Genomic DNA, 19693 nt, shown 5'->3' with positions numbered 1-19693 from the left:
TCCCTACACAAGGGAACTAGTCTAGGTACTGGCTGGTTTTAACGTTGGCAGCAATGCTGTGAAATGTACTACAGCCAACTGAATTCTATTGTTCGTTGTTGTGCTATTTGACTGTAATTAGACCTAGAGAGACATAGATGTGAAACCTATACTGGGAGATGTTCTGCTTGTTTTAGTAATTTTAAGAACACTGGAATATTCTAATAATATTCCACAATAAAGAAATAAATAGGAATGATTAAAGATTAATTTGTCTTCCCAAAAAGCAGTAGATAAAATCTGTGAAAACAAGATAAAAGGAAATTAATAACTGCAAGCTTGAGCATTGAAGACGTGCCATAGACTGTGATAGAATCTGAGTTATATGAAATAATTGCTCTAAAAGCAGACAGGAACTGAAAGCTTTGACTTCTATTGTTTGGCGCCACTTAACATATTAAAAAAATGAACTAGCCAAAACTGCTTGGTTCAGTAAAACCTATTTAAAGACCTGAGATGTAGCAAGTTGATTTAACCACAATGAAGTCTGAATAAAACAATGCCACATTTAGTTTTCATAAGAGAAAGGAGGCTTTAGGAAAGTATTGTTGATTTCTGACATCAGAGGTCACCCTGGGGGAGGAGAGGTAAGCCGCTGAGCTCTCCTGTGTCAGTCACGCATGGTGCAGATGTGGATGTAGTTTGAGCAAACGTTACTCAGGTCAAGCTCTTTCCACTTTCAGGCATGTTGCAATTCCTGGGAGACCGCTATTATTGATGTTGTAACTGTGGATTTTTCCATTCCATTGTTTTTAGAAAGGATGTTGTAAAAACAGCTGGAAGGAAAGCTACCAGAGTCCACTGCAAATTTGACTCCTTTCCCAAACTAGAAGCATTGTCCAGGCAGGTGTACAGACTGAGAGGACAACAGGAAAAAAAGTACTGGAAGAAAGCATGATGCTGTAGCGTTTTGGTTGACATAGATATAAAGAAGACATTTTGGAGCTGAAGTTTCTTTTCCTATTTTTCAGATTTAACTTGAGCAAAAAATAATCCAGTAAAGGTAGAATAGAACTCAGCCTTTTCTTCTTTCATACCAATACCTAACCTTTTAAACTTTCATGTGCCCTACTGTGACTTACTGCAAAGTGGGTAGCACTTACTGCTTAGCTCTTTGATATAACATACTTGTTTAAACTTTCATGGGTGACACAGGTTCTCAAGAGGGAGAGGAAAATAAAAAAGACGTCTGACAAGAAGCAAATCTTTCTGTCTTAGAAAAGAGCACTCAATATTTGTGTGTAGAGGAGCTAAATATCTTACCATCCCAAGCATGTATTATGAAATCTGGCTAAAAAAAAATAATCCTGAAAGGCCTGTGCCTTTCCTCATGTGCACATTTGTCAGCTGTTTAAAATGGCACCATACTGGACTGGTGCATGAATGTGTAGGAGCAGAAAATAGCAGGAGATAAATTTTATGTCACCAGTATGCCTTCAGAAATGAAGACATTAGCAGAGTGACACCTAAAGACTGCAACACACAGCTCTTATAGGGATGTGAGAGCTAGTTAGCCTTGCTGCTGCTGAGCTAAGTGCCAAATGTTATTATAAAGTCTTCTTTTCTGAAGACTTTATGAACGTTTTTAGACTTGAGCCTCTGTATCTGTAGGATGCCATGGTGAATGGTAGCAATTGGAGCCTGTCTGGGCATAAGAAAACTCACGTACACAGCTCCCTCCCATGGGCATTCTTCCTCTCTGAGCACGCTGATGAGTGTTATTTATCTGTTTGGATTTTCCTCTCCTCTTCACTGGGTGGGTAATGGAAGCAAAAAGTGTAATGCACAGGAAAGAGCTGTAAGACTTTTTCAGCCTAAGAACCAGCTGCTTCATGGGGCTTTTAATGTGGTGGTATCTGGATGAAAAGAAAAAACAAAAAATCCAACATTTAATTTTGAAGAATAAGCTTGGCCACAAGGCTTTCGAAGAAAGCAGTGCCCCAGTGATTGAGCCCATGAAGAAGCTGTTTTCACTGCAGAACAAAGGGATTGCCTTAATTAACAGAAAAGTAAAAGCAGTCAGATGTGGTCTTCCATGGTGCCTTAACTACGTCATACCTTTCTAATTATATAAATAGAATAAAATACACTGTTACAAGACATGCATCACTTACTTACATGTTAGGAAAAAGAGGAAGCAGGGGGGTGGGAGGAGCCCAAAGCACATGGCTGTGTGCATGTATACGAGCTCCCTCAAGGAAGTAGGCAGCTGCTCTGCAAGGTGCTGTGTACTTGTTGAGAGAAGCAAGAGTGGTGAGCCCAGTAAAGGTGAGCCAGGAGTTTCAGCTGCAAGAGCTCTGCACTGAAATAGGAAGATACGTTCTTTCTCTATGATTTGTCAAATTACTGCAGCCAACAGATGTACAAAATGAGGAATGAAGGTGGAGTTGCAGCTGGCTGCTGGCTGTGGCAATGTGCCCAGGGCCTAGCTGCAGAGGGTCTTTTCCTGGTGGGTTCCTGCTCTGGGGGGTCTGAGCAAGTTGACAACTTGTCCACCTTCTCCCATCACAGAAGACAGATGATGGGAGGGAATGAAGAAGAGGGAGACAGCTGCTTTTCAGTTGTGCCCACTGAATTAGCATTGAAAATGATTTTATTATTTTGAGCACATGTACATGTGCAATTAGTTCATATTACTCTGGCCCACCCTTCGTGGCCAAAGTAGCAACCCTCAGTCAAAATCTGTCACGAAAGTATGTTGCAAAACAGTCTCATGATTTGGAACCATCACTCAGTTCTACTCCGTACTTACAAATCCCAAGAGTCTCCAACTTTCTTGTGGAGGTCGAATAGGCTATTTGTTTTCATGTTTGACAAGCTATAAGATGAGGTTTCACACGGACAAAGTATTTTGCCTGCCTTGTCTTAATCATTGAGATGGTAGAATTGAATTAAGGTAATAATCTTACCATTTTTTGCTTATGTACAGTGAAACATCGCATAAAAAACCAAAAAAGCTTTTACTTTTATATTTATGTAGGAAAAGAGAAGAACCTAAGACCCAATAGTCTCACTCAGAAGCACAGCACAGAAAATAAATAGATGAAAAAAATAAATATAAGAAGTTCTATATTCTCTCTATATTACTGATAGACATTGACCTGCACAGATTACTGGTTTTGTTCTCTGCAAAAAACAAATATAATTTTGAAACTATTTATTTTACAGGATAGGCTTAAGTTCAAAGTGGTCTTATGTCAATAAGATTATCTTTCATCTCTTTTCATCACCTTCCTGACAGCTTAGCCAAGACAATTTTTCCCCCTGAGGAATAGCTTTTGCTTGGCATATAAGTACTATTTTACTTCATATTAGCTAACTTATCATAAATGAGAGTCAACTACTGAAAGCAAAATTCACATAATTTATCTCTTCCAACATAATCTGTTTCACAAGCCAAAATAAGGAACATACATAAAGCGTATAAATACTAAGCACATTAAAGCATATAAGCTACTTAGTCTTCAGGATACTAGAGACTAAAACACATTGTTGACCCTGGAAATGGTCACTCTCATGCTTTTTGGGAAGGGTGAAGAAACTAATTAATAAACAGTTTTCACTTAGATGAAAATGCACTGTGAAAACTAGTGTACCATTTCACTGGCTACTGGAAAACAATGAGCAGAGAAGCATATTTTTAAAACTGTGCAAAATATAACTAATGAAACAAAGTGCTTTGCTTAATTCTTTATTTTCAACATCAAATACACTGATAAAAATCTCGCACCGATCAGGTTAGATTTTTCATTTAGACTTTTTAGAACTTTTTTAGGTGCAAAACAAATTAAAAAAACTTCACCGAAACAAAGACATCAATAATTTTATATGCATCAGTGAAAGAACAGAATACTTCAACAAATACGTTATGGTAGCTGAGCCTATACCAAAGAAAGGTCTTTCCATTGACAGACTACATAGTGCACACAAAAGCATTAGTTTCATAGTATATACAATAAGGTGATACATAAAGTGGCTTGTTAATGCGAGTCTCATGACCAGCAGTCTATTCCTTCATTTTCCAGTGGGCACTTTCTGAAGAAACAGACTTGTAGTTATAGGCACACAGGAGTACAGAGCATACTAATTTGCAAGATGGCAGCATATACCTTTTTTTTTATTTTTTGGATGTTTATTTCTTTAGGCACATTTGAATGCAAAGGATTTTTATATTTTTTTAGAATTTTTTTCTCTTTTAACACAGTGCAAAACCGAATACCCTCATGGGCAACAATCAGTCTGAAAACAACTTTCAGGATATAAGGTTATCTACATTTGAAAGATGAAAAGGAATTCTCAGTGAAAGGGTAGAACATTAATATCGAGGAAATGTTAACTAAAAATTCTCAGATCAATTTGAGATTATTCTATAGTTGCAGGTGTCATCAAGGACTGGTTTGCATTGTGATACAATCGTTAACGTGACCACTCTCTTACGCATGTTGTATCTCTATCTATCTGTAAAGCTATGTTACAGTTGCAGATGGCATGGAAAATAAATAGCCATCTCTATTCAGAGTAAGAAATGCACTTCACATAAATTTGGCTGAGAATACCTTATATACAAAATCCATTAGCTTTAGGTTGGGTTGTATTCTAATTTTAAAGCAGGACATTATATACACAAGAGAGGCTTGCTGTGCTCCTAGTATAGCCTGTGGTAAGACTAAGGCAAAGCAGAATTTTTACTTTGATGGTAGTTTGTTTTGTTTTAAACATATGGCACAACTCTTAAGGAATCAGTCAGCATCAATTGGAATGAATGGAGGCTTCAATGCAAACCCTAGCTTGGCTTAAGGGGGTGGTTTGGGTTTTATGTTGTGTGTTGGGTTTTTTTCTACTTAAAGTTCAGTGACCTACTGATAGTTCATGCAATACCCTTGGGAGCTCAGTTCAGATTATTCCTTTAACTGTATTTTTAAATTATTAAACCCCTCAGTGTACAGAAGGAGAAAAAAAATCATCAAGAGATGTCACTGAAACATGAAAGTAAATTTACCACAAACACACCCCAAGAAACTCTCATTAAATTATTTTACCCCAATACAAATCCTACTGCCCCAACTGGCAGCTTTACCTGAGACAAAGCCTGCAACATCAAGACATGGCTCAAACTACTGCAAACCAGAGCAGCTTTCATATATTGCTGGAAACTCAGACACCACTAAGACATCACCCTATCTCCTCTTCTGCCTCCCAAGCTTTTTTGTAATAATTCAGTAATAACCAGATTCTCAAGCAAAACAAGTTCATCTGGTCTACTTCTGTTTTGCTTGTGCTGGTATTACATTGCCTATGTTTCTAGGGGGGGATGTTTTTTGGTTTTTTGATGGAGGGGGTGGGTTTGGGGTGGGTTTTTTTTTTTGTTTTTTTGGGTTTTTTTTAAATCATATATAAGCATTATAAAATAATTCTTTCATTAGCTCTCCAGATAAATCACTATGAATGTTTTGGTAAAAGCATCATTAGCTGCCTTGAAAAGTTTTCTCTCCTTATTTTTTTTTTTACATGTTATATATTTTTTATTTAATGTCCAGCACCAGGTCTTCAGGTAGTACTGGTTTGTCAGCTGCAAATATAAAGTATATATGTATATATATATATACACACACACATAAAATATCATCCTGTGAAATAACAATTACCAATGTCAGGCACAATTGTTTGCATACATGAGAGCATAATTCAGAATTACACGTGAAAAAAATTGTCATTTTTGTGTCGTAGACTTTGTTTAATCATTGGAATAGCTACATTCAGCTGTCTGATATGCGGACAATCATCTTCAAAGATAACTATGGGAAGGTTACTATATTCATTAAGGTGCTGCTTCAATTAAAATCTTATGAACAAGTTAAAGACACAAATCCTTAAACAGTCCAAAGGTAAATGCATCTATTACCAGGAATCACTGTTTTTCTTTCTGGGATGCCCTTCACCACAAAGACAGGAGGACTGGTTGAATCTGAATTACTTCCTTGCAAGGGCTGAGCCTAGGAAAGCATTCGTGATTAAGTTTGGAAGCTGACTAATTATTCCTTATATTCCAAGACACACTATAATACCCTTCTGTCTGCTGCATACCACTTCAAATCATGCTTATCCAGCTTCACCAGGAAACAATGTAGTGTGGCGGTACTTCTTTTATGTAAGTACAATCAGAATCTGATCCTCTGCTATAAATTGCTCTCCATAAACTGCTTTTTTTACCAGGTCCAGTTTACACTTGAATCAATGTTATGAACTGTTTGGGGATTTGGGAAGTGAAGTATTCATTTAAACCAGTTTGCCTTTCAGCTTATGAGCTTGATGTGTGTGTTCTGTCATAGAGACCACCAAGTTGCACATGCAGTATTTAGAGAGCTCTAATGCTGTTAGTGAATGCAAATTATGATGGTGTAAGCACATAAATGTAACTACAGGGATTCCTGTGCTCCATTGATATTAGCCTACATTCATTTCAGGGCATTCACAATCTTTCTAACACATCTGAAAAACAGCTACTGAACAAATCAAAATGTGCATTTTTTTTCAAGGCATTTAGGAGCCCTCCAAAAGCCCTTAGGTACCAAATCTGAGCACATACACACACACACACACACACACACACACACACTCTTACTGAATACACAAAAAAGACAAATCCTTCAGCACATTCAGAAAAAAATTACACAATAATATGCACCAGTAAAAGGCCTGTTAACTTACAGTGACTGCTTCACATGTTGAGGCTTGCAGAGTTTTCAAGGAATCTTCTCAAACACAGGTAACATCTAGTTTTAGACTTTTAAACTGCATGTATCCTCAGATATGTACATTAAACTGTTGTTATAGACATTATTATGTACACTCACTAAAGAATAGAGTCCTTGACTTGGAGCACAAACTTGCCCTGTGCCTTGCTGCCTTCCCAACTGCTATGTAACTCAATGTCACTACACACAGATTCTGCTTGTGTAACGGGGAGCATGATTAGACATAGGCACTCCTGCATGGCACTGGTTGCACTGGTTCCTATATCTAGTTACTACAGGGTATTCCAATCAACATAATCTAATATAAAGGTTTAAACTATAGTGGTAAAAGAAGCCTCCCTGAACCCTCCTCTAGCACTGTGGCCAGCTGCTGTGGAGCAACCTATGTATGTGCTATGAAACATCATTACTGGCAGGGTGGTCGCTTCCAACCAGTTATTGGAATAGTCCCTGGTCCATGCTAACTCCCAAATTGCACCTGTAAACCAGAAGTGTAGATAGCACAGGCAAAGTTTATTATTAGACTAATAAAATATTCCTGGTAATAATTCCAGTACCCAGCAACATTCCCTGACATGTTTAATTTGAGCATAGAGACAGTCAAACAGCAGCACTGACTCCTACTTTGAATAGCACATAGTATGGATTTCATCAGTCTGTCTCCTTTCATGTCTTACTAAAACTCTCGATGTCAGTGGACCTTTTGTATATTTACAGTTGGTCTGAAGTATCTGTCTAATCCTTATGAAAAAGTTATAAACTTGCATGGAGATCTTCCTGGGCATGCAGTCCCAGAGTCTTCACCATGTCTGAGGCTGATTGCCCAATTCTGGTGTCAAAGGTGAGCTGGCTCCTAACAGTAATTTCTGAGCATACCCCAACAAGAACCAAAGCAAGCCAAGACAATGCAGCGCCCGCTGTTCTGGTTGTGGTGCCAGCCCTCCTACACATGGCTAGGCCACGCTTTTCTGGATGGGACCATCCTGCCTGGCTTTGCCAGTTTTGCACTGGCATGCTCACCCCTTGGTTTGTAGAACAGTAAAGCAAAGGACAGGGGGAGGTTTTCATAAAATAGTGCTGGATCACAGATGTTGGTGAAGACCTTTTTTTTTTTTTTAAACCTGATGATTTCTGTAATCATCTTGTCTGATTTAAGCATAATTATCTATGTTATCACTGTTTGCCATTTTGCCCTCGATTGACACACTGCCAAGAAACAGAGCAGTTTAGCTTTGTAGGATCAGACAAGATAGGATGCATGCAATGCAATTCAGCCATAAGTAAGGGAGCCTAAAAATATGGTCAGTATCATCTTGAGAGGGCTTTGTCTACTGGTGTAAGTCAGCAAGGTAAAATAGCTTTATTCTCAAACAGGGGTTCCTTTCTCCTGTAGGAAGAAGAGAGGCGGGAACCTACCTAAGCTATCAAGGCAGTCACTAGCAGTGCACTTGCACTATGGCACCCTAAGATGACAATCAACTTTTCATTTACACACTCCACCACCCCTCCCAAAAAAAGTCAACCAGAATCGCTACTAAACTGCTTCAAAGTTTCAAGCAAGTAAAGGATTAAGCAAGCTCAGAATTTAGGGTGGATATCAACAAAGGCTACCTCTCATGAAGATACCAGTACGCATGGGTGGTATTGCCTACTAATATATAGTCAAAAGAATGTGCAGTTTAGATTAGGACTTACCCAACTTCCATGCAAAATTAAATAAAACTGATGCAAATTTTAAATCAAATTAGCCTAACAATCCTTGCTGGCTGTCCATAGCAATGAAATGTCTTCCATTTAGGATACGCAATCAATTTAGGCAAGCGCTTGACAAACACTCAAATGGAAAATGCAGATGACTTGTCACTGGAGTGTTCACACAGGTGGCACTATAGACAAAATGAAGCAAGAGCTAGGTAGCACACTGCTGGGTTTCTCACACAATCATATCTGCTGACTTTTGGTTATATTGTATTCTGCACTCACTTTCTCCTCTTCTTTGCCTATATAAAAAGACTGCATGGAATGAGATGAAGCTGATGCAGTTGTCAGCTGGCTCTGGTTCTCCTCTTCCATCGGTGCAGCACTCCTGGCTGCCGGGGCATGCAGTCGATGAGCGTCCAACATCTCCAGCAAGAGATCATAGAGTGGAACTACATTTTTACACTTCATGTTATACAGGTGCTCCATTCCTTTGTTGCTGTAGGTTTTAACAAAACAATGGTTACTTTCCAAATATGCTATAGGAAAAAAAACTATCAGCTAATATCATTTATAAGGTTCATATGAATTCCACCTTGTACAGAACTAACTTATCAGTGCAGTTGCTGTGTGCTCCTGCTAAAATTAGCAGAAGGCAGCAACTTCAAAGAACATTTCAGGCTGCTCATGAGGAAGTTGCCTTCTGAAGGTGGCTCTTTTGCTCTCCTTCGCCTAAAATGTAGCCTAGAGCACATGGACTCCTAATTTAGACACTGTGACCAAGAAAATTGGATGAATCTTGGCATTCCCATAGTAAAACCTTAAATATCAGATCTTTTTCCTAGAAAATACCTCAGCCAATTTGTTAGCAAATACTCACTTGTAATAGCATCCATATACAAATCTATAGAAATGATTCACTTCACTGTGTATCTATCTGGAACTTCCTTAATTGTACAAATTCTTCTCAAGTAAAAAAGCCACATGCACACACCCTTTGACTTTTTCCTGAAGACCTGTATACCAGCCCAGGAGTCAAATCTGCATGTTTCATCTTTAGGAGCTATGGTGTGGTGCTTACTCTTTTATTAATTGAAATAATAAAAATTAAAATCTGTGTAACATCTCTTTTCCCTTCACAAAAATAAAATCTATACTGGTTTTTTGTATGTCATGTTAACACTCCAGCCTCTGAGCAACTACCTTGAAAGGTAATTATGTTTGGGAGAATCATTGTTGCAACTAAAAAGAGTGCCTGACACCTCACCTCTAATTAGCAATGGGCACAGCTCTCTAGATTGGGATTCAGCAGACCTGCATTTGTCCTCACCTATAAAATACACATAATGATCCTAATCTCTTTTCTGAAGTGAATTGCAATCAAGCCACTTGTGAAAAGTGACTACATGGAAGTGATAGTTTTATTAAGCCTTATAGGAGACTAAAGTTTTCAGAACTAGGCTACTGCTGCATTTGTATTCTAATTGGTACTTTTCAAACAGGATGCAAAGAAGAGCATAACATTAAAAGTAGATACTGCTTACAGCACTATCAAAACAGCAAACAAAGTAAAATAAAACTAGAAGCAGTAAATGGGGAGAACATTTACTCCTCTCACACCATAATCCAGCGCACTGTTTTGCACACATGGTTGTACATCTTTATGAAAGTGGACATAAACATATATGGTGTTATATTCTGTAATAGCTCTACACACAGTTTGCACTCCCATCTGTGAAGGAAAAGTGTGTCTGTGTGTATTTGTGAAACCTGCATTGTGTGGGGCCAGTGCAGGAGGGCTGACCACACGCTTGCTCTCACCTCATGTGTCTGATGTGAGAGAGGATGAGGAGGAGCTGAGCTAGTCGTCTGTGTTGCTGCTGCAGAGAAAGACCTGACTTAGCCATCAAATGTATCAGAGTGTCTGTAATTTTGTCCAGGACACGGTGAATGTAGTCTTTCTCTTCCAGAGATTTCAAGGTGCTGGAAAGAAAAGTGTACACACCTGGGGTAGAAAGGAGAAAGAAAACAAAGCACAGACAAAAATTACTTTGATGGAGTCAGATTTGCCCAAGGTCTGTCTTGTGACTGGCCTCCTCAGCTGTGTTAAACCATGGGAGCTGACTGTGCGTGAGCCCTCCTGCTTGCCAGCCAGGTCACTGGTCTGAATAACCCCAGAGCACTGCAAGGCAAAGCAAAGCAGGAGGGAGACGATGCCTCCTCCCTGCCTGGGTCCATCAGAGGTCTGGGCCAGGTGCAGGCAACACCTGCAGCTAGACCTACCCACAGGCTGTACTCCTCTAAGTAGCTCAGCTCCGAAACTTTGAGGAGATTCTGTTTCCACTTGAGAGATCTGGGGTACATACTGACCAGCACAGGCCTTTGGCAGTTTTTGCCCTTTTCTCTGCTCTGTAATGTTTGATTTTTGACGATCTGATAGTCAGTCTAGGACTGAATATTATGTTACCACAAAACATGTAAACAAAATCAGGGTTTGCTTACCCACACTCACCTCAACAAAACCCTCCTAGCCAAGGAAGAGCCTTGAAAGGCGTGCTCCTTCACCTGCAAACCCAACTCTCCTTTAAAGACATGTCCAAAGCAGGCTGTGTAAGTTTAGCCATCTTACTTTGCTTACTGCTGAAAGTGAGCAGCCTGAAGAGCTGAACCACAAGGAAATTTTTCCAGAGATCAAAACACCTTCAAGCTGCTGCAACAGCCCCTCTGAATATCCTGTAAAATCCAGGTATAAGAGCTTTTACCACTACTAATTCTTCGGTGCATGAAGCACATCAGGTTTATAAATGGTAAATTCTGAAGCAGTTTGCATGTTTCTATCTAGAATTTGTCCCGGACAACACCACATAACCAGTGTGAATCAGGTCACAACAGCACTGTGTTGCCAAAAGGCAGCTGTCGCATTCAGCACCAGTTTTTTTAATCTTCTGGATTGAGCCAATAACTCCAAACAGGTCATATTACCAGAGTCCAGTCCTGAGCCAGCAAAAGCTTAAGCTGTACATACAGTGACACAACTAAACTGGCTTGATCACAGTGTGTTCAGTGCCCTGTATCTATAGTGTACTTGACAAATCCTGTGCTTCAGCCCTTCTGCAACAGCTTACAGAGCCAAGAAGAAATTTGGTTTTTGTCCTTGGGAAAAAATGGTTTCTGGAATTACATTTCATTTTGTTTTTCTTTAAAGCAGCATGTATAGCACAATATGCAATGCAGTTAGTGGTACTAAGAAAAAAAGGCAAAGATGCTCTAACACGGACACATACAGAGATATAGACTCTAGCATGTTTGTACTGTTTGTAGCCTGAGGCTATACCGTTGGATTTGAAGATAAGAATATTTTGCTATGCATCTGAACAGTCAGGGAAATTGAAGGGTTTTTTACCACCTTCTTGGCATACCTAACCTCCTCACATCATCTTGGTACTTCGAGGACTTGACACCTAGAACTACTGTAACTTGCAAGTAGGATTTATGAATTTGGGTCTTCTGTACTAAAAAGAAATATAAATTTGGGTTTGTGAATGTCAGTGTGAGTGTCTGTGAGAGGGAGACAGAGTGAGAGAGATACTGCTTTAAAAAAAAACAACAATGAAAGGGTAACTCAAACACAGCACAACTTCTGAAAACCGTCAGTCAGATTTCTTAATTTTGGTAATTAATGTTGCTTCTGATTTGGCATAGACAGATAGTACAATGGCTTCTTTTCTCACAGAGCTTTTTATGATTTTTATTTCTTTCACTGAAAAGAATTCATCAAAGAGAAACAGCTCCTGGGGCTTTTCTCAGCTGACTGACCCTCACGTATTCCTACCGATAATACAAGGCTGTCTAGCTTAGCAGGTGCCTGTACAGGTAAGATTCTTATATATTACTGGCAAAATGCAGTCCATTGGAATGTAAGATTAGTCTCAGAAACCCAAAGTGCCTCCAGAGCAGCTTACTTCAGCCAGAGGATGCTATTGTGCCCCTGTTTCAGAACTTTGAAAACAGAAAAAACTCCTGTTAGGAGGAATTGTTTCTCACCTTGGTATAGTCCAGAAGCTATTAAAAACTGTAAATCAAAAAAAAAAGCACTCCTCCCAAAATGTAGACACTTTGGGCAATTGCCAGTCAATAACTGCCAAGAAAAATGATGTTTAGTTTTCCTTTCTGCTCCCCCGGTGGTTGCTCCTACCCCAGGCCAATGACCAGAAATTTCCCCCAAAGAAATACCAGCTATCCATCACATACATACACACACAAGCCGAGTTCTGGAACGAGAGTACAGAAAATTGTCTTAGCAAAGTGAAATTTAACAGTCTCAAAGGTCTTCCAAGCTCTGAAGCTGAAAGCAAGCTTAAATTGAATAGCTATCAGGTTGTTTTCCAGCTCTTTCTTTCAGTCAGTATTGTAAAATACAATGGGAATGGGATCAGAGAAAGCACCACCCTGCAAAGTAAAGTTTGTTGGCTTGTGCCCCTGACACAAAGCTATGAATAGAACACAGTTCCTCGGGGACCGCAGTGCTACTGTGCCAGATGTTGGCATATAGTGATACAATTTTATATGTGTCACTATACACAGTGATGGTTTTATGCATATTACTGTAGAGGGGAACACCCTTTGCATCTTTGCTGTCATAATAAACCCCAGCTTAAAATATTTTTACATTTATAGTTCAGGCTCACAAAGCAATATCCTGGGCTCTTCTTCCTCTTCCACAGTGCCCCATTGCTCTGTATCTGTAGCAAGCCAAGCTGAGCTATGAGAAAATTCAGCTCTGTACTATACACTCGCATAACCATCCCAACACCCAAAATAAAGAAATAAATATAAGGCACAATTTAACAGGAGCTGAAAAAATCAGAAGGACAACAAAATCACACAGGAAGATGTATTAGGAGGTCTAAAGGATGCATAAAATCAGCTAAATTTTTTCCAGCTCTATGGATTAACCAGCTAACCAATTCGGTAAAGCAGCTGCTAAGGCAAATGTGACCTACATCTTCATCTCCAAAATGAAAGCCTGTTGCTTTGCCACATAGCACCACTCCTTTCAGATAAACTCAAAACATCTTGCACCATCTTACTCTTTCACATTTCTAGTATTTATTTTCCAGTGGTAAGAAACAGCCCTCTTTTATTGAGGTGAATGTGTTTTTCAAAAATACAATTCTGCTTTTTAGTCAAAAGATTTATTACTGCAGCTTTAGAGAAGCACCTTCTAGTTCGTTATTTAGCTAAAGACAATGCTGTCCTCATTGTTACAGATGTGCTGTTGCCTTGATACCTCATGAAAAATTTGGAAGTAGTGTAAACATATATTTTGCTTTATAAACAAAGCCTTCCATCTTTTCCACATGCACCGAGTGAAACTGAAAAACTTCACTTGCATTTTTGCCCAAGACCACATGAAAAAGGAGTGTAAAGAGACTAAACAGCCTTGGAAGATGTTGCAAAAAAAAGAGAAAAATAAATGTCCAAAAAAAGCAATAAAGAGCACTATGTCATTTGAAGAGACTAACAGATGTCCAAGGATTTAATAAAGAAAGGTTTGTGTATACTCAGTAAACTAAATCAGCACAAAGCTTTAGAATGCAAATGCAGACTGCTTCTTTTAAATGAAATGCATCATAATTAGTCCAATTTGTTTAATTAATCACTTGTTGAAATAATTTTGAGATCAACTGGTGTAATGATATGCATATATAATACAGATAGCACATAAGGGCCAAAAATTCATTGTGTGTTTATCTCTGTTTCTTTAGTAGATTTGTTTATACTTACATGTGCAATCATAGAAAACAATCAGGTTAAGGGAGGCTTGGAGGTCATCTAATACAACCACCTGCTGAAATAGCAGTAACTTCAGGGTTAGGTCAAGCTGCCCAGAGCTTTGTCCAGCTGAGTTTTGAGCACCTCTGAAGATGGAGATCCCACCAGCATTCTGGCCAACATGTTCCAGTGCTTAACCTCTCACTGGGAAGATTTTTTGTTCTATTTATCTAGACATGTTCTCCCTTGCTGTGGTTTGTCTTCATTGCAGCTTATCCTTTCCTTTTGCACCTCTGAGAAGAGTCTGGCCCTGGCTTCTTCATAACCCATTTGCCAGCTTACGACTGCAGGTAGGCCCTCACTTTTCCAGGATGAACAAACCTCAGCCTCTCATCATACATCATGTATGCCATAGGCTTCACAGCACGCGTAGTATTTCATGTGTGCCCAACACTTTACCTACAGAGGCTGGCTATATTCTGTGAAGAAAAGCATCTCCAGAAGACATTTTAGAGTACCTATGCCAAACACTTATACAACTATTACATATACCCCAAATCATACTACTTATCTCTGTAGTGCAGCCTAGCCTCCTAATTTGGGCATCTAAAGGGTCTGACAGTCAGAAACTCATGTCCACATTCCCACCACCTAGTAGTGAACTCCTCAGGCAGTTATAAGATTAGTTGGTTACAGGAATGCAAAAAAGGATATGTAAAATTATTTATCTTTATGCATAAAGGCAACTGCAAGCAATACAGGCATACATTCTGTGGCCATATATACACACACATTCAGTTTACAGTGTACTCAGATATACACAGTGTACTGCAAAAAGTGCAGTGTGCAAGCCAGAGTAATACATGATGTTTTGCATAATAGTATAAATTGCTTTCAGCATGAATCTGTAACATCTTAACCCAAACCATGCCCTCTGATCTCTCACTGTAAAGACTCTTGTGGAAATACCAGACTTTTGAGCATCTATGCACTTTCATTTAATGTAGAAAGAAAAAAGCCACATCCAAAATCAGATCATTTATCAGATCCTCAATCAACCCTGACCTTCTACTGTACAGAGCACCACTGATTCCAACCTGATGAATAAGAACCTTTGAGAACTAAAGATCCAGTATCTCCTAGCCTCACTCAGTGATCCCACCTCTCTTATGTGCAGAAGGAAATATGACGGTGATTATAACTGATATCACTTGATATATATATTTATTTATTTCTATTTGTGTGTTTTTTCCTTAGGGGAATCTTGAAACAAAAAATCCCATTAACAAAGTGAGATGTGCTTATAAAGGATAGCTGGTGATGTCTGGAAAAACTTTTTCTAAATAACAGATTTAGTTTTCTGGTTCAATATTAAATACAGCAGTGGCATAAAAACTTTCAACAACATGTCTTGAAGTCTTCATGTTCAAGCCATGAACATCTAATGAGATTTATTCAAACTTCAATTCTATTGTTTTCTTATTTTATTTCAATATTTATATAAATCAATTACACATTCTGTATTTATTTAAAAGGATAATTACATTTTAACATATTAACTAAAAATCTGGAGGAGCATCCCTTTACAGGAAGAACATTTAACTCTAGGAAATATTCGGTTATAATTATCAGGACAACAAAAGGAAAATAATATGTCAAACAGCAATTACAATTTCACATCCTGGCATCCAAGATAAGAACAGCAGCCCTTCATTCCTAATATGCCAGGTGCTTGCCTCAGATGTCATTCTTTGGTAACTGATGACAATCATAACAAAACCCGAACCACATTAATATCACATAGAACATAAATGAAATAAATTGGATTTGATTGTATAAATACATAATTTTCCTTCTTAATTTATTGTATTTTTTTTCAGTAGGCCAGGTCCAAATTTCCATAAAAGAAGTGCCTGATCAATAAAGCAAAGTCTGCTGTGTTTACAGTTAGCCTGAATCAGTATTTCGTGCAACTAGGGCAAGCAACCTGTTAAACCACCAGATAAAAAGGACATACAGCCCTTCACATCTGTTTTGCCTAGAGGTTAATGCTGTCTACGAGTTCAAACCTATAAGAAAAGGGGAGAACAAGTGGGTAAATCCTCAGTTTTGGGAAACTGGCATCTTTACGCATTAGGTAACATCTTAGCAGAAAATTGAGTCTAATATTTTTACTTTGGTGCCTACATTATTTAGACCTCTATCACTTCCATGAGAACACCATGGGTCTCCTTTCTGCACTTAAACATAAATTATCTGGATTTTTTTCTCATTTCAAACAGAAAAGTCCTCTGGTGTGCAACAGAAATTTTCTGTCACATGCCTCAACTTGAATTTTCTTGTTTCAATCATCTCATGCAGAATCAAAGGCAGCTAACCTTACATATTTATGTCTACACCTACACTTGTTATTTAGTCACCTATTTCTGAAGTGCACTTCAGAAGGAGATTTACAGCCCAGAAATACTTATAAATTATAAAGGAAGTGGAAGGTGATGACATCAGGTTTAGATGCCTGTATTTTAAATATAAACTAAACCACAACAAACGTGGCCACATTTTTGCCATAATTTCCTCTTTATTTTGTCATTGCCAAAAAAGGGAGGCATAGATTTACAAGCATTGCCTTTGCATTCCCTTATGTGTGGCTGCAGCTACTCAGTGGCTTGTAACCAGAGCTTTAAGACCTGCCATCACGTAGTTCAAAACTGCTCTGATCACTCCTCGCATCAGCTGTACATAGTGTATGAGCTACTTACTGCATTAAGTGACTGAGTCCTACCTATACCCATTCAATAGCTTTTCCTGCTTCCATCCATACTTGGTGGTTCTGCCTGCATCTATATTGACAGCCCCCTTTTCAATTGCTGCTGTCTCAAAATGAAAACATCAGTAGTGACAACAAGCAGCATTTAACCACATGCAGGAAGCAACTGCAATTACCCGAGGGACAGCGAAGCACACCACTTACCAGAATTGAGCAGGATGATGGACTTAAGGCACACAAATTCCTCCCCTTGAAGGTTCATCATGCGAAACCGAGCAGCAGTAGCCAGCAGCATGTCAAAGATTTCCACCATGCCCTCTACACATTTCCCTTGATTCCTGTGTGAATACCATCAAGGGGGAGATATTCACAGCTTTAACCTGGTGGCAGCATGATCTTTTCATTCCCCTGGATCATTCCTCTCCAATGTGATTTCATCAATTCACTAGCTAGTACCAGACTTCCTACTCTATGCTTATTTGGTGTATGTGTGATTACAAAGCATAGGTCCCAGTATCCCACACAAAATTAATAAGTAAATAATATATTACCCCCCAAAATGTCAATTTCATAAACTCATCACCAAGGCATTACTGGGGAGGAAGGTATGAGATTGATTCAACCAAACATTTACATTGAGGAAAATATTTGTTCAGAACTACATTTTTATGTAGATATGTACGTAAAAAACATTACTTGGTTTCCTCTTCCTAATTTTTTTTTCCTTTAACTGAAATAGTCCAAATACTTTGCATTTTTCTCTCCCTAATATTTTGTACTTGTTTCTACCTGACCTTGCAAGCTGTAATGTTCCAGAATGCATCTCCCATTTTTCTTAATGTCTCCTTAAAAAATAAGCTTATTCATGAGCTCAGGAAGGACTTATGAGGCCAAAATCTTGTCTGTATGACTGAGTCTAATCAAAACTAACATTTCATTCCACAAATCAGATAACTTTTTACATTACAGCATTAAACAAAGCTAAAGTCTACGAAATCTCAAAGCTTTCACTAGTAATGGCAATTAACCTCCTCCGTTTGCTCACGATACTAGGTATTCTTGCTCACTAAATTTCATTTGGCGCACAAAACCTGAAGTTCAACAATTAATGCAGATTGTAATTATTTTTTTATGAAAGTTTAGCCTGCACATTTTCTTGTCATTGATTTTAGATTATTTACATTGCTACCTTTTACAAAAACGTACCTACCTAGTTTTACTTTTATTAGGACTTCCTAAGTGAATTTTTACCATGTAAGACTTAATCTGATCACTTAAAAAGTGCTGTTTAAAGATATATTGAGTTTTAGCTATAGCTTTTATGAAATTTTGAAAATCATTGCTATAGGAAAATGCAAAAGAAATTTCAAATTATCAGACAACTATTCCACTATAATTTGTAACACAAACACAGATTGAGCATCTCCCAGTCTAACACTACCAGCATAGGCACACATGCCTCAGTCCTGATACAGTCATACTGTTGAGACTCTGTAGCTAATGTCTAAACCCACACCAGACCCTCAGACAAAGCAGTCATATGCCTTTCTGACTACAGCCTGAGAAAATTCTTTGCACTTTTCAATCATGTTTAAACCTAAAACTGAGTCAAAGAAAGAAAGAAAGAGGTTGTCTGTGAGCACTTGTGCACCAATCTTCTCTCAAGTTCAAATCCTTATTCAGCTTCATTCAGTGCTTGGAATTAGATCTCTATCTATCTCCCTCATCCCAGAGCAGTGCCTATAAGCCAGTGATTTTGGCATATGACAGAAGCTATATTTCACCTGTTTTCAGAGATACTTAAACAAAGTGAAAAAATATCAAGAAAACAAAGTGAGAGATACACCCTGAAAAAAGCCAGTAGGGTGTTGGTTAAAATACAGTAGCATTTGAAAATAAGGTGTCCCAAGCAAGATTTCCAGTCACTGTTACAACAGCATATGTTCTCTGACTTCTCTGTGAGAAAGACATGATCCAGCCTTGGAAATGGAAATAGTACGTAAGTTTATTTAATAAGGAGGGTGGGTTGCTTCTTCTTGCCTTAGATCCCTATGGGTTACCAGGCAGCTGCCTGCTGAGCTCTCCTGAAGTGCCTCACTTTATGCCCCATTAAAGGTTAGTTTAAGAATTTAGGATTCCAGGATTACACAGAAATGAAAAGTTTCAGTGAATAATATGGCAAGTGGCCTATATTAAGAAAACCCTACATTTTCGTGTCTGGCTAAGACATTTACTTGCTTCCTAAAACCTATTAAACCACTGCGAGCCAGTATTCACAACAGTTCAAAATAATACATAGTCTGAACAAATTGCAAAATTTGCATAGCCAAGACCACAATTTAAAAACAAAATAATAAGTTATTTGTAAAATGAGACCTTTTCAAATGTCTAATGGTGACTCATAGGATGGAAAAGATATTTTGATAGCAAGTAAGAATTAACCCCAACTTTTTACAAAAATAGTTCAATGGACTGTGATTTACAAGATCAATATTCCAGTCAAGATCCTCTTGTTGACAAGCACAACCTCTGGACAAAAATCTCTAGTCCTGCAACACATAGTTCATATGCCTAAGTCTCCATGTGTGTCTATTTCCCACCAACCGAACTCATATGGTAGATGAGACATAAAAATGGAATTTAAGAGAATCTAAATACT

General features: G+C 38.4%; 1 protein-coding gene across 1 annotated transcript; it reads right to left on the bottom strand.

Annotated features, from left to right (window-relative positions):
• Window positions 1–8735: 8735 nt before the first annotated feature.
• On the bottom strand, window positions 8736–17372 carry LOC104403696 (estrogen receptor-like; the record flags this gene model as incomplete). The annotated part of the gene is made up of 3 exons (XM_010011934.1): window positions 8736–8991; window positions 10314–10497; window positions 17239–17372. Coding segments are annotated over 3 exons (574 nt in total), but the record flags the coding sequence as incomplete, so codon positions are not given.
• Between the last annotated feature and the right edge of the window lie 2321 nt (window positions 17373–19693).

This window comes from Nestor notabilis, unplaced genomic scaffold (genome assembly GCF_000696875.1).
Source record: "Nestor notabilis isolate BGI_N333 unplaced genomic scaffold, ASM69687v1 scaffold16210, whole genome shotgun sequence".
Lineage (NCBI taxonomy): Eukaryota > Metazoa > Chordata > Aves > Psittaciformes > Psittacidae > Nestor > Nestor notabilis.
The sequence above is the reverse complement of the archived record's forward strand: the minus strand, read 5'-3'. Positions and strand labels throughout refer to the sequence as shown.